Source organism: Solanum pennellii, chromosome 12 (assembly GCF_001406875.1).
Source record: "Solanum pennellii chromosome 12, SPENNV200".
Classification (NCBI taxonomy): domain Eukaryota; kingdom Viridiplantae; phylum Streptophyta; class Magnoliopsida; order Solanales; family Solanaceae; genus Solanum; species Solanum pennellii.
The window spans coordinates 60,680,782-60,696,736 of NC_028648.1; the positions used below are offsets into that span (position 1 = coordinate 60,680,782).

The 15,955-nt window shown below is 29.9% G+C and overlaps 2 protein-coding genes across 2 annotated transcripts; both read left to right on the top strand.

Annotated features, from left to right (window-relative positions):
• Positions 1 to 44: 44 nt before the first annotated feature.
• Positions 45 to 4,726, top strand: LOC107007511 (transmembrane protein 87A-like). The gene is made up of 5 exons (XM_015206158.2): positions 45 to 315; positions 1,715 to 2,633; positions 2,879 to 2,974; positions 3,745 to 3,881; positions 4,320 to 4,726. Exons 1-5 carry the CDS (start codon positions 101 to 103, stop codon positions 4,489 to 4,491), a joined length of 1,539 nt encoding a protein of 512 aa, XP_015061644.1. The 5' UTR covers positions 45 to 100; the 3' UTR covers positions 4,492 to 4,726.
• Positions 4,727 to 10,996: 6,270 nt separating this feature from the next.
• On the top strand, positions 10,997 to 15,181 carry LOC107006723 (protein TIFY 10A-like). The gene is made up of 5 exons (XM_015205239.2): positions 10,997 to 11,304; positions 12,484 to 12,601; positions 13,885 to 14,081; positions 14,784 to 14,841; positions 14,939 to 15,181. Exons 1-5 carry the CDS (start codon positions 11,163 to 11,165, stop codon positions 15,024 to 15,026), a joined length of 603 nt encoding a protein of 200 aa, XP_015060725.1. The 5' UTR covers positions 10,997 to 11,162; the 3' UTR covers positions 15,027 to 15,181.
• The last annotated feature ends 774 nt before the right edge of the window (positions 15,182 to 15,955 follow it).

Sequence of the window (15,955 nt, forward strand, 5' to 3'; positions counted from 1 at the left end):
CCATGGGTCCTCCTCCTTCTCCACTTGTTTCACTGTTTGAAATATCAGATCTACTATTTTTTCTACACTGAAGCTCAACTTCAAGCTCTGTTAAGGGGCAATGTCGTCCTTCGGAGTTTCAGCTTCAGCCATTGTTGTACTTTGCTTATGCTTAATTCACTCTATACAAGCTTCACTACACGATTACTCCGACGATAAATTTGTAAGCAAAGGAAATGTATTTGTAGTTCATGGAGGTAGTGAAGGAATTTACTCTTCTAACCCTAACATCAACCAATCTTCTACCGCTTCGGCAGATGGACAATCGTTTATACGGTGAAAATTTCTCTCCTTCAATATGACTGTTTTGAATTTTGATGTTAAATTGCTTCATTTGTAGTTACTGTTATTATCTGGTTGTTTTTTCTGCTCATTTTGGGATTTATTTTGATATTTCTGATCTTAATTTGGGATTATTGAAGATTTAGTTGATTGATGAATTGAGATTTGAGAGTGGAGTATTGACTTGGTAATTTATTAGTTTTCACTTTGAAAACAAAACCTATTTTTTTTTTCAAATTTCACAATGAAACATGGTCAAATGCACACTAGTAGGTGTTTGGCCATGAAAACCCAAAACTATTTAGCTTTATTTGGAATTTTTGAAGTTGGAGTTAGATTAGCTGACAAAACATTTCAGGATAGGAACATGTAGATTTCTACATAGGCATGTGATGTCAGTGTTATCGCGAAAAGCGCAAAAAAGCTCTACGGTCCGTAGGGCTTTAAGCGCAAATTAAGGGTGGATTTTACAAATTAAGGGTGGATTTTAATGAAAAACGGCGCAAAGGGAGAAAAAAAGTACAAATATAATAATTATAAGAATGACACATTTATGACCAAAGAAATTGAAAAAAAATTATGATAGAGTGAAATATCAATTGTCTAGTGTCACTTCTTCATAAAAGGCTCACTGGCAAGGAAAGTTTGCCTTCGAACCTTGATGACGACTCTAAAGCGCACGTAGCAAAGCCTCAACATGTTTTGAGCCTTGCTTCAGGGCTTAAGTGCACTTAAAGCGCACCTTTGTTAACACTGTGTGATGTCCTTGAAGAAGATCAATTATCTGTGTCATATCAGGCCTAGATGTATGATTGTTGCGGTGTGCGAAAAAATAACACAACTCCAACTTCAAAAATTCCAAATAAAGTGAATTAGTTTTTCCTTTCCATGGCGTTTGACCATGTTACATTGTGAAATTTGAAAAAAGTAGTTTTTGTTCAAAGTGAAAAATGATATCTGAAATTGTTTTAGATTCTCAAAGTAGCCCCTTTCGACATGATCCATTATTCAAAGCTTAAATTCTACTAGAATTCTAACTTGTCACATGGAAACTTAAGCTAGATGTCAAGTATAACAACATTCTTATGCTAAAACTACACTGAAAAAGGTATTAAGTGGAAATTGATCCCTAGGTAAATAACTCAACATCTAACCAAGTGCACCATTTAGCATTCTTGTAGCATAGGTGTCAACAGATAATATTATACCAAATTTTAGAAAATATATGCATAAAATACCTAATTTTACGGTGAGACCACGGGTTCATGTGCCCCATTTTTAACATGTAAATTCACCCCTGCTTGTTATTGTTGTTGGAATGTTGGTAATAGAAACAAATATCACAGAGACAAAAGTTCAGCATTTTCTGACCTTTATCGTTTGTAAAAATCAGCTTTGAGAAGATTATATTCCGGAGACCTGAAGAATTTTCAAACTTTAGCTCAGGATCAATTCATGCAGTTGTTTTTGAGGTGGATGACCGAGAGACAATTGGCGGCTCTGCCTATGGGGGGCAAAGAGCTGTTTGTTGCACAGCAGATCTTGCAAAACTGGGAGTTTGTACACAAGGGGAAATAATTCATCGCCCATCTACTAATAATCCTGGTTGGCCTAAAGTATTTGGTGCCTCATTTGGCATTGATGAGCTTGAAGCAAAACTGCAGCCGAGAACAATACATATAACAAAAACTGGAATGTACAATGTGTACTTTATGCACTGCGACCATAATCTTAAGGAAGTTGTTGTTGAAGGGAAAACCATATGGAAAAATCCTACCGGTTACCTACCTGGTAGAATGGCACCACTTATGAATTTCTATGGGTACATGTCTCTTATGTTTGTGTTACTTGGGATCTTTTGGTTTTCTCAGTACGCGAGATTCTGGAGAGAAGTTCTTGCTTTACAAAATTGTATTACTCTCGTAATAACATTAGGCATGTTTGAGATGGCATTATGGTACTTTGATTATGCTGAATTCAATGAAACCGGAGTCAGACCAACTGGGATCACTGTATGGGCTGTTACCTTTGGTGCAGTAAAGCGCACAGTTGCTCGTTTGATTATTTTGATGGTCTCTATGGGGTATGGTGTTGTTAGACCTACCCTTGGTGGTCTTACATCCAAGGTTCTTTTGCTTGGAGGAACTTTCTTTCTGGCATCAGAAGTTCTTGAACTGGTCGAAAATGTTGGTACTGTTAGTGATTTCTCAGGAAAAGCAAGGTTGTTTTTTGTACTTCCTGTGGCAATCTTGGATGCTTTCTTTATCCTCTGGATATTCACTTCCCTCTCTGCAACTTTGAATAAACTTCAGGTATAGTGACCTTTACTTTTGCGTATTACGTTGTGTTAATTTGGTGGTCTATAATAAAAGGGCTTCCTTCCCGCAATTCCTATCCTATTAATGTATTTGTGAGTGACCAGATATCTTGATGTGATACAAGTTCATCTTCATATATATATATATATATGAAGGTTAATTATAACATGACTTCATGTTCCCAACCATTCTTACTATCAATCAATGGTAGTTCATTTGCTGCTGTTGTGGACTTACAGGCTAGAAGATTGTTGGCCAAGTTAGACATATACCGGAGGTTCACAAATGCTCTAGCTGTCGCAGTTATTGTTTCTGTTGGTTGGGTATGCTATGAGGTAATATTTGGCTATCTTCAATTTAAGACTGATCTATTTGTTTATTTTCATCAACCTAACATAGCGATTTTTAGATTTGTCTACTCTCCCGGAAAGAGCCAAATGATGGCAACCCCAAAGTGATCTGAGTTAAAGGAAAAATAGCCAAACCTTAATGCTCAAGTGTCCAGTTTATGTGTACAGGCCACAGGGAATGAGTTTGTTGAAACAGTAACCAAAATATCTAGCACTCATCTAATCCATTTACGGACCTGCAATTCTTGATAAACAAACATGAAAACAGTGAATTAGGTGCTCATGGGTGACAGGAAGGTGGTGCTTTTATTTGGAGTTACAGTTGAAATGTTATTCGTGTCCTGTTTCATCTGCTCTGAGCCATTAAATAAATAACTAAAAGCATCATAACTCAACAAATCTTTTTTCTTCTATCGGGGAATTCGTAAGAAACCTAAATGAGCAAAATTTTAGGAAAGAGTAAATCTGTTACTGAGGTAAAATGAGTAAATCAGTTTAATGAGTGCGAGGGCTACGAGACCTACCTATTTATTGAGCATTTCCATTAGCTGAAGCACATATGTTTGATAGCGAGATTCTTACTTTCCTCAACTTAGGATCAGTTGGAATGATTGGGGGCTTATGTGGATCCTTCAAAATTGGAATGTCCTCCTATCTCGTAACTGAGTTTCATATAACATAAGTTTCTTATCGTCCTAATTTTCCGGTTTTTGATTTGACCAAGCTAAGCATTAAAACTTATTTTTCCATGGCAGCTGTACTTCAAGTCCACTGATGTGTACAATGAGCGATGGCAAAAGGCCTGGATTATTCCTGCCTTCTGGCAAGTGTTGTCTTTCTCTCTCCTTTGCGTCATCTGTGCTCTTTGGGCTCCATCTCAAAACTCCACGAGGTAAGACCAGGTTTTCATCTCTACAATGCGTGTTCTCGATTTGATTGAGTTCACAGAGCTCCTAGTGTGTAATTGCTTACCATAAAACATGCTAAAAATGACCGTTAGTAATGACGATTGTTCTTTCTTATATAAAGATGATCTGAAATGTCCTCTGAACTGGCAATCTTTATCTTAAGAGTATGAATACTTTGACCATGCGAGAAAATGAGATGATTTTCTCCTTCACCCAACCCTTCCCATTTCCATCAAGATATCATGAACGAATGAAGTTCCTTTGTCAGTTGAAAAAGAACGAAGAAAATGATACATATTTTCCCGGTGTCAAAGATTCAGCATCGTTTTCTTCAAACCATTTGGTAGAACCTATATGTTCGCGATATTTACTTTCCTTTACTACACTTACATTCTAATTGGTTTCCTTTTCGATACAACCAGATATGCCTATTCTGATGATAGTGAAGAGTTTGATAAGGATATCACCTTGACACTCATAAAGCCCTCTCCTCTGCCCACAAAGGATGTAAGAATTCCATTCGAAGTGAGATCAACGCCTGGTGGAGATGGGACATCTAATGGTGGTGATGTAGAAGAAGACAAGACAGAGTAGAGAGTATATACATATATATTGTCCATACTACTGTAAACGAAAAACGTCATGAAAAAGAGTAATTGCTCATAGAATCTTGTATCTGGTGTTCTCTGTGCTAAAATATTGAAGGTGGGATCAGGTAATAGTTAAATTCTTAATACAATAGGGGAATTGTTGCCTTCATTCATATTTGTTTCAAGTACTTATATGAATACTGTATGTGTTGGCAATATTCATTTTCTTTTACTGTCTATGCAAATCTTAAATTATTCTAAAGTATATGTCAACATATAAGTGATCTTTTATCGATGAGTGACTTTAGTTATCAAATGATTGAATAAACGAAAACATATTACTTATGATAGCATTAAAAGCATCTAATGAATTATAAGTTCATCACGCATTATCATTTCAATAACTCAGCTTGCTCATAAGAGCCCATAGGTGATAGTGATACAATAACAATCAAGTTCAAATTTCATATTTAAAACTAGGCTTCAATTCCTTGAGTTAAAATACAAAATAATCAAAAAATAAAGAAATTATATCAATAAAATAAATAGGAAAAACGACAGAAATCTCACATTTCAGTTCTCTTACTAACATTATCCCTAATTAGTTTTACAAATTTTCAAAATCCCTCATTTTCACTCATCAAATTAATGTATCTCGCGCATCAAATTAATGTATCATGTATAAAATGTACATCAGATTAGTCTATCATGTTTTAAATGTAATGTATCTTACTTAACGATTAATGTATCTCGCGCATCAGATTAATGCATTAGCGTTTATATTATTGTATCAGTTTGAGGTATTTCTGTAATTATAAACTTCCAAGGGACAAATGATAATTTTACCTTAAAAGTATGTGATTTATGTCCTTTGCCCAAAAAAATATCAATGACAAAATAGATATTGCATAAAATAAGGACTACATTATATTTATGATAAATAGGGCAAAGTTAAAACGTTTTTTTTTTATGTAAAAAGAAAGTATAATTACTTTTGGTTAGTCTAAATCAATTATTACTTGTATTACTATTATAAGTGAGATATTAATCTTTTGACTTACTAAAATAAATTACCTAGATTTGTACCACATTCATAGAACTATTAATTTCGATCACACCTAACAACTAACATGACAATTAAATCATAGGCGAAAAAAATATGTGAGATATCTAGGAGGGTCCCTTACTAGATACTTTTACACTATAAGAGAGTAAATAAATTGAGTTGGTGATCTAAAGTTATATTTTGATGAAAGGCATTTAAAATAGTAAATTTGTAAGTGAAATTATATATATTTTTATTTGAAGAATATTTTGTTAATTTTTTAAGATGTAAATTTTTTATATACTCATAATCGACTAATTATATAATTTTTACTTCTAAACTTAAAAAAAAATCGTATGCTTTGAATTGTTTGATATGATATATCATCAGTTCAATGTAAATATGATCTTAGATATAAGAGCATGAAGATCGAGGATTATGACAAAAGATTTATAGGTAATTGAGTACTGATTTCTCTCTTTTTTGTTATTGTTGGTGGAGGTGGTGGTGGGGAAAAGGTAGTTGTGGTAGTGGTTTCTCTACACATTTATTTTCGAGATCAGTTTTGGAACACTTTGTTCTCTACTCACACAAGTAATCAGTAAGGTCTGTGCCTAGATCCGCTTGTGAAATCACTCTGCATGTATTATTGTTGTTGCTTCTAGGAGTGTATATTACATGGTTGATTTGAATTTTCTAGTACCATATGTACTCATTTGTAAAATTTTAAATATGTACATCAACCAAATCAATAAAAATTAGATTTTCTAACCTCGCGTATTTTAGGATTTTTCAATTTTCTCGGAAATTTGGATTTATTTATTTATTCGAGTGAAGTCTTCACACAAACACACTACTAACTTATGTTTTAAACATTTTCTTAATTCTATCAAGATATAATTATATACCGCGTTTCTTTAGAAAATAACTCAAAATTCAATATAAGTGATGACATTAAAATATTCAACAATATAATAATAATGAAATCTCATAGAATAAATATTATAAATTTACAAGTCATAATGAAAATAATGATGATTTAAAAGTACTAAGTCGTGCTAAAATAAGTATTAGTTGCATGATAAAATATCAAAAAAATAATAAAATTAGTTTTTATATTTTAATTATGTAGTAAACTAATGTAAAACTTAAGAACTAATATTCAACATTGTTGAGTTACTAATATCTATGGGTTACATTACCTTATTGGAATGACTCAAAATTCTAAGTCTCAAACTTAAAATTAATGATTTGAAAGATACAATCTATGAAATTTTTTTGAAATATTTATAAATCACATCAAAATAAATACTTTACGTATAAATAATTTATAACAATTGTATACGTATAGTGTTGCATTGGTTTAGTTAATTTGATTTGACTTTTATAGTTAAAAATCAAACTAAATCAATTATGATCAGATTTTATTTTCTCTCAATATCAAATCATGTCAAATTAAATCATTACTCAGAGTAATTTTTTTATAATTCGAATTATCGATTTAGCACGTTTTGTCAATTTTTCTTATACATCCCTAGTTATATATAGGGCCCAATAAAATTTGGGATCCTCTAAAGTCTTTGTTTTATTATTGTCTTATAGTTAAGCACTGTAAATATGAATAATGAATCACCTTATTTTATACCTTTTGAGGATTTCAAGGGTTGTATTAATCGAGCCATTTAGAAGTATTGCTGTTGAAGTCATAATAATAATGCAATATATTGTAACATTTATATTAGATATCACATTTTTCTAGTTTTTAATATTTTTCAGCATGAAAGTTTTTTGTTACTGGTTCTAGTAAATTGTTGAAAGACTTGTCTAGGCTAGAAATAGTCTTACTATTACTTTGAATATATATATATATATATATATATATATGGGAGAAATACACAAGTACCCCCTAAATCTATGTCCGAAATCTCAGAGACACACTCATACTATACTAAGGTCCTATTACCCCCTAAACTTATTTTATAAGTAATTTTCTACCCTTTTTCGGTCTACGTGGCACTAGGTTGAAAAAAAAGTCAACCAGCGTTGGCCCCACAAAATAATGTCATGTAGTTCAAAAAAGGGTAGAAAATTACCTATAAAATAAGTTTAGGAGGATAATAGGACCTTAGTATAGTATAAGTGTGTCTCTGAAATTTTGGGCATAGATTGAGGGGTACTTTAAAAGTTCAAGTTTGTGTCCGACTCTATTACTTCGAATTATTACGTCTGGTGAATTTTTGCTATAAAAATAGAAGTTTAAATCAATTTTGAAGATGATTTTGTTTATCAATAACTTACAAAATTCATTTTTGAGAGTTTGAATATTTAAGAACCCTAATAATGAAGACTTAAATTTTTTTATTTCAATTCATCAAATAATATTAAAATGTATAAGGTTAATATTGCTCTCAATTAGTTTCTATAGAGCAAAAAATAAAAATTATAATCATAAATTAAGAAACTATTACTTTCTTTCCAAAATCCTAAATCTTCGATTATTAGATATGAATTTAACATCTTCACTATCAAAGGTCTTGATAATTAGGGTGAAATGTCATTGTCAATGGAGGCAGTTAAGCAAGTAAGGATACTAATTTTGGGCTAAATCGTGAATTTTTCTGTCCTAATTTATATGACGTATTGTAGCAATTCAAGAGTGGCATCCACACTCAACCTTCTAGGTGGGTTAACCAATGTATGCAACCCCAACTTATAATAACTATTCAACTCATGAAATATAACAATAATGCGAAAACTCAAATCTTATTAAAGGAAGAAATCAAATCAACTTGAGTCTATCGCATATTATTTTCAAAACCTGAAACTCATCACATTAAGGATATCTAATTTCAAAATAGTAAGTCTAAGTGTATTAAAGATATCAAAATAAATAAAAAAGATAGTTTGTGTTCGTAAACTAAGGGCATCATGTCATGATCAAGAGAATACAACACGAGTTAGAATGAATAGTTCACCCTAAAACCTGATATGTTGGAGACTGGCTAGAGCTGAAGGCGAGTCGAAGCCATTTATATAATGATGCACTCCATAAGAGAAAACGAAGAAAAAACGAGTAGAGATCAATATCGGACAACATATGTTGAGTAGATATCATCGATCGACTCAAAAAGAAGTCAATATGCATAAAATAATAACATGAAATTAACTATAACACTTGGTAGGTTACAAACAACAAATAATGTGAACATGCAACAACAACACTAAAGCAAATATGTAATTAGTCAACAATATCAAGAACGCACATGAGGACTCAGGCTTTCACACCATGCTCTTTTGGGAAATGGGTTCTTTGAGGTTGAGTATATTAAGTTATTTTGATACTTTTTTCTTTAATGTTATCATGTCGGAACGTGACACTCATGAATTCATAAATATCGTGCTGAAACGTGACACCCGATTCAATAATATCATGATGGCTCGTGGTGCCCCATCCAAATATGTCGTGTCTACTCATTGCACCCGATTCAAATATATTGTGTCGGTTCGTGACACCCGATCCAACAATATAGTTAATTCATCATTCTTTTTCATCTTTTTCTACTTCCTTAACAATATTTCACTAAGACTTCTTTGTTCAAGGCACCATTTTAATGGAACGAATTCAAGATTATGGATTTCGCGATTTTGGGATTACAGACCAATCGCGACAATACATGAATTATCCAACCACAACAATTAAGTACATAGAAAATTTCATAGCATTACTCAATGACTATCGATCACTATTAAGAGTCTGTCTATCACAAAGAATAAACCATAACCTATATCATATGACCTTCACCTTAAAAAAAATGCATATACTGAATTCTACCTTATGCACTTATATTCTTTTTTGTTCGACACCTTCTTCTTTTCTTTTATAATTAAAATAATTATGTACAAAAAGTGACAAACTCTACTAACTTATTTTAATAAATATGAATCAAGTGGTATAAGATATTAAATAAATTATGAACTTGGTTTAATGACCACCAACTAAATTAATTACTTAACAAATATCCGTCAACTAAATAATCATAGTTACACGAAGAATTCAAGATTCTCATTTAATATTTACGATAAAGTTCTTTTATAAGAGAAATAGGTTTGGTGTACGAAACGACCTAACGGGTCGTTACACTCCTTTTTTATTTTAGTCCGTTTTTGTTTTTAAAAAATGATATGTTTTTATACTTAACAAATAATATATTACACTATCAATATTTTAACCATGTTATTTTTAAATACATTTTTTTAAAAAAAAATCTTAACAATTTTTTAAAATTAAAGTTTCCACTTATATATTTAAAGCCATAAGATCTGTTTATCTTTAATTTAAGATCACAAATTTAAAAAAAATTCTTAAGTCTCACATCATATTAAAATATTACAAACAAATTGAACCAAGAAAAAAGTTATTATCTGTTTTTTTTTAATAGTGAAATGTTTAGTAAAATTTTCGAAACTCGAATTTGAAACATATATTACTCATATTTAAGGTCATAAGATTTGATTATCATTAATTTAAGATCACAAAATTTGAAAAAATAAATAAATCATGAATCTCACATCAAATTAAAATATAATAAATAAATTGAACGAAAAAAATTCATTTTTTTTAATAGTAGCTCGAATTTGAAACATTTGTTACTCAATAATAAAATCTTAAGATCCGTCTATCTTTAATTTAAGATCACAAAATTCAAAATTATTTTTACATTCTTAAATTTCACATTAGATTAAAATATAATAAATAAATTGAACGAAGAAAAAAGCCATTACCTTTCTATTTTAATAGTGAAATATGTAGAATTTTTAAAGCTCGAATTTGAAACGTGTTACTCATATTTACGATCAAAAGATCTATCTATCTTTAATTTAATATCACAAAATTCAAAATTCTTTTTTTTACTTTCTTAAATTTTACATCAGATTAAAATATTAAATAAAAGAAAAAAATCGTTATTTCCTTTTTCTTAATAATAAAATATTTAATAAAATTTTCAAAGCTCGAATTTGAAACGCGTGTTACTCATGCATATCTACTATTTTCTAGCCCAAATTTGGACCACAAGTCTTTATGATATTCACATGTATATCAAGAAAATAAAATAAACGTGCTAAATAATTGAAAAGTGGTCATCAATATACATAAAAGAGATAAAGACAACTATTGACGGTACATCAAAATCACGAGCATTATAGTATCACACTTTAATTTTTGTGATACATTTATTATTTAGATATAGCTAAAAGAATTTTTAAAAAATATTTATCTAAATTTATCTTTAATTATTGTGATTTATAATATTTACATATATTATATAAAATTAAAATATATATTGAAATTTGAATTCATATTAAAAGTAAATATGTTGATGCTCATATTCTGAATCGTGTTACACAAGGTGGGACCGGAAAGAAAGGTGTATACCTAACTTTACCATTCAACAACAACACCAACAATACGCCACTATCAACATACTCAATGTAATTAATCCCACAGAGAATATTCGAAAATAAGGAAGTGTACGTTTCCGAACCCTAGCATTCAAGATATATTTATTCCTCTACCTATGAAAAAGTAGTCATCATTTTTCTTCAAACTAAAGAAGAGAATAGATCCAACTATGTCAAATAGGCAACTTTGTTCATTAGATAGTGAGAAATCACATTTGATGAATACTTGTAATTTGTTGACTCAATTTTTCAATGGAAAAGCAAACATCAATGATCTAAATCTTACAATTAGTAATAATGGAGAAGCCAAAGGTAACTTTTTAACTTTTCCATATTTGTATTTTTAATTTTGCTTTCTTGTTTCTACTTCATTTATGCTTTTATTTTTGAGGAAAATTGATGATGTTTCTCAAAGCATCATGAATTGTGCAAATTGGAGATTCATGCTTTATCGAACTGAACTAATTAAGAGCGTCTTTTTTTTAATCGGAATAGATAAATTTATAAATAGTCCATTAGTGGGTAGGGTGGTCAACTTAGAGGGTGTCCGCCTCCTCAAACGTATCCTCAATAGCCTGGCAGTTCTTCAATCTCCACTTTGGGGCAAAGTACTTGATCCTGGAGGTTCCTTTTCCTCAGTCAATTCGATTTGGTCTAACATTTTGTTATGAGTTGAATGAACAAAGAGGCCTAGTTTTCATCGAGCTACTGGGATTCATGTATGAATTGAATTTTCCTCAAAAATTTCTTTTTTATAACCTCAATACATTTTATATGCATATACTAGACTATCAACGTCCAATTTTTAAGCGATCTCAATTATTTTTAGGTGTTTATCTTGATTTTCTTAGTATTTTTTCTTACTTCTTTTATGATTTTTTTTTCAAAAAAATAAATATTTCTTATAACAGTTAAATGTTTATCTTGATTTTCTTACCCTTTTTTTAAAGGATCCTATCACAATTATAAGCGAAAATGCACAGGTACTCCCTCAACCTATCCCCGAAATCTCAGAGACACACTTATATTATACTAAGATCCTATAACCCCTGAACTTATTTATACGTAATTTTCTACTCCTTTTGGGCCTACGTGGCACTAGTTTGGAAAAAAAAAGTCAATCAGCGTTGGGCCCACAAGATAGTGCCACGTAGGCCAAAAAGGGGTAGAAAATTATTAATAAAATAAGTTTAGGGATGTAATAGGATTTTTATATAGTATAAGTGCGTCTCTGAGACTTCGAGTATAGGTTGAGGGGGTACTTGTGCATTATCCCCAATTATAATAATGCTTTTCTATGAAAAACATAAATCTTCTACATTTATCCACTATAGTGAATTTTGTAAGATTATTAATTGTCTCGATATTCTTCTACTTTTTTTTTTATAACAATAAATAATAAATATATGTCCATCAATTAATTTAAACTTATTATATTTTTTTTTCTTTATTGTCTTATTTATTAACCTCTGTGCATAATTTATCTATTAGCCTCAGCAACAAAGGATTTGTTAACCAACATGGAAGAATTATCAACTAAGACAACAGAACAAGACCAGAAATTAATAGATCATGTTCCTAAAAGTGCAATAAATAAAGCCAGCGGCAGGTTTGAATTTATTATGTCCTTATATTCAATTTATGTGAAATAATTTTTTAATATCGAAATTTTAGAAAAATATAAATTTTTAAAAATATGATCTCAATCTTGTAATAGTATTTTATGATTATGAAACTTGTAATTTAAAATATATGTTAACATTTGTGTGATCCTATAAAATCTTTACATTCAAAGTAAAACCAATAGTGTTGTTTACATATCTATAATGGAAAAAACTTATCCGCACAAAGTGTTTACATCAAATTAATACAAAATATATTATTATGTGATTTAATAAAGTAAAATTAACTATAAATTTAAACAGATTACATGTATATATTGATTTGATATAAACACCCAATACATATACGTATCTATTTTTTTTGGAAGGAATAATAAAATTATTAGTATCAAATTAAACTATTTGTCATGTTATATATAGTGACTATAATAAAGTAATGGTCATAATTTTTGTATTTTTTATTTTTGAAAAAGAGAAGGCCAAAAAGGCCCATTGGTCATAATTTCTTTCAAACCCACCATGTTGTGTTCTTCCCAATCTAGCATGTGACTTCATTTCTTTCATCTACTCATTGTAATCGAATGATATGGTACAGTGGATAAATTTGTATTTTTTTAAATTATAGATTCAGTTAGATTATTATATATAAAATTAATTGTTGACGGGAAGCATTTCCCCTTGAATGAGATCCGACATAATATAAATCCAAAATAATTAAAATTTAATATAAATATTAAATATTAAATTAAAATTAAAAAAAAAATCTACTTACTCATTAAATTATCCACCGACCACAAACATAACCACCGCCATTTTATTTAAAAGAAATAATCACATAACTATAAATTTGTTCGCGTAATATAACATTGCCAATTTATTGTATTTAAGATACAATAAATTACACTTTGAGATTCTTGAAAAATACCTATATAGAGAAGGTAAAAATAAACTATTAGAGCTTATGCTAAGACTTATATTATTTTCTTTTTGATTTTTGGATCACTAAAGTTGATATACAATTGTAAAGTTTCATTTATTGACTCATGCAAAGCTTAATTTGTTTAAGAAACTTGAATATTCTTTAAGAGAGTAAAATATCCGTATTTAAATTTCTTTTTTCTTTATTATTTTTCAATTTCACCAAAAAATAATAATATTATATAAATTGAAATAGAGAAAATATTTTTTTCTTTATTATTTTTCAATTCTACCAAAAAATAATAATATTATATAAATTAAAATAGAGAAAATATTTTTTTTTTCGCCGCAGCAAAGAGATACCACATAAGGAGCAAAAGCTAGCCCAATTATCTATATTCTATGGGGGTAAAGTGGTGGTTTTTGATGATTTTCCAGCAGAGAAAGCCAGAGCAGTGATGTTATTAGCTAGCAAAGGAATCTCTAACAACTCTTGTGCCATTTTTCAAACCACCACCACCACTCAAACTAATGGATCCAACAACTTTGGTTAGTATTTATTACTCACGAGTCACGAGGATTCATCATGAATTGACAAATTTAATTTTTTATCCTTTTTTTTTATGTGACATTATCTTGTGGATCTAATGTGTGTTGATATTTTTTTTTCAGACTAGTGCCACGTAGGCCAAAACGAGGTAAAAAATTATTTATAAAATAAGTTCAGGGGGTAATAGGACCTTAGTGTAGTATAAGTGTGTCTCTAAGATTTCAGGCATAGATTGAGGAGGTACTTATGCATTTTCCCTTTTTCTTTTGGGGATGAATTGTAAAGGAAAACGAGTCATATAAATTGAAAGGAGGGAGTATTTAGATACAGAGTAAAATCAATTTTTTTTAGCATATAGTATTAGATGTTGAATCTCCTTAATTTCTTCTGATGTTTAATTTTACATATTTCGAACTTCTTTAACGAAAATTCTGGCTTTGTTAACTTATGTCAATCGGGAGACTAACATTGTAAACAAGCTCATAAAGGAAGAGTTTAATTACTTAAATATCCTTTATTGTATTAAAAAAATATTGTTAATTTAATGTTTTCTTAATAGATGTGAAAATACAATCACTCGTAGACTACACAGTCACATAAATGGAACAAGCATATAAGCAATGGGTATAAGATTTTAAAAATATGTATACATGCGCTTGTTTAAATATTAAATCCGTCTCTTTTTTATTTGTGCTCTTCAGATTTACCTATTGCAAGGAGATCTTCACTTTATAGATTTCTTGAGAAGAGAAAAGACAGGTAAGAGATAATATTTATGCACTAGTAATACATATATTCAAACTTCAAACATTTCCACGTCTCAAAATTTTTCTCTTTTATTTATGGTGTCTTATAGGGACACGGCTAGAGCGCCATACCAAATGCATAATCCATTGCAATCATCTTCAAGGACTCGTGAAGATCATTTTGATCTGAATTTCTAGTTATAACTCAACTCTTCGATTCGAAGATATTGTTAGTAACTAGGACAACTTGATATGATGAATTATTTATATATTGTTGTACGTCAATATTTTTTTTATGATATAAAAAAGGTATATGTTACTAGTATAGAAAACTTGAACGATTCTCAATCGAATGAGCAATTTGTCTATGTTGACGAGGTCATCAATCGAGTGATTGTCAAGTAAATGTATCTGGTCGAGATCAATAACTTGACACATAGAGGAAGCATGTGACCTTCTTTTGAAAAGATATATTCCAACAACATTATAAGAAGACAATGTTGAATATATAGCTCAACTAAGAGGAGAAGATACATAAAACGGAAAAACATGTATATTTCACCAAAATTCATTTTACTCATAATCTTCAAAATAAAAGTGAAACAATTTTTACAACAAAATCACTCCAGTGATAATTTAGCAGATATGTTTACCAAGACATTGTCAATTTCAATCTTTGAGATGTTGAGATACAGATCAGAATACATCATTTTTGAGATATTAAGTGATGTTTTCATTAGGGAAAGTAAATACGTATTACACTCTTTTTTCTTTAACCAAGGTTTTATCCCTTTTTTCTGACAAAGTTTTTACTGAGGCATCAAACAAAGCGTTTTTCTACGCATTTTCTTTCACTAAATTTTTTCTTTACATGGATATCCAAGGGAATGTTATAAAATGAATGTCAACATAAACATATTTTATGTTGTAATATAATCACATAATATGTTTTGTGTTATACTATACATGTACACAATATACATTGTGTGTAAGATAGATATACACATAACATAGATGTGTTGTAAACTAGTCATCCATACAATATACTTGATACACAAATATATACATGACAAATAAATATCTATATAACATACTAGTACCCTAGTATATATATATATATATATATA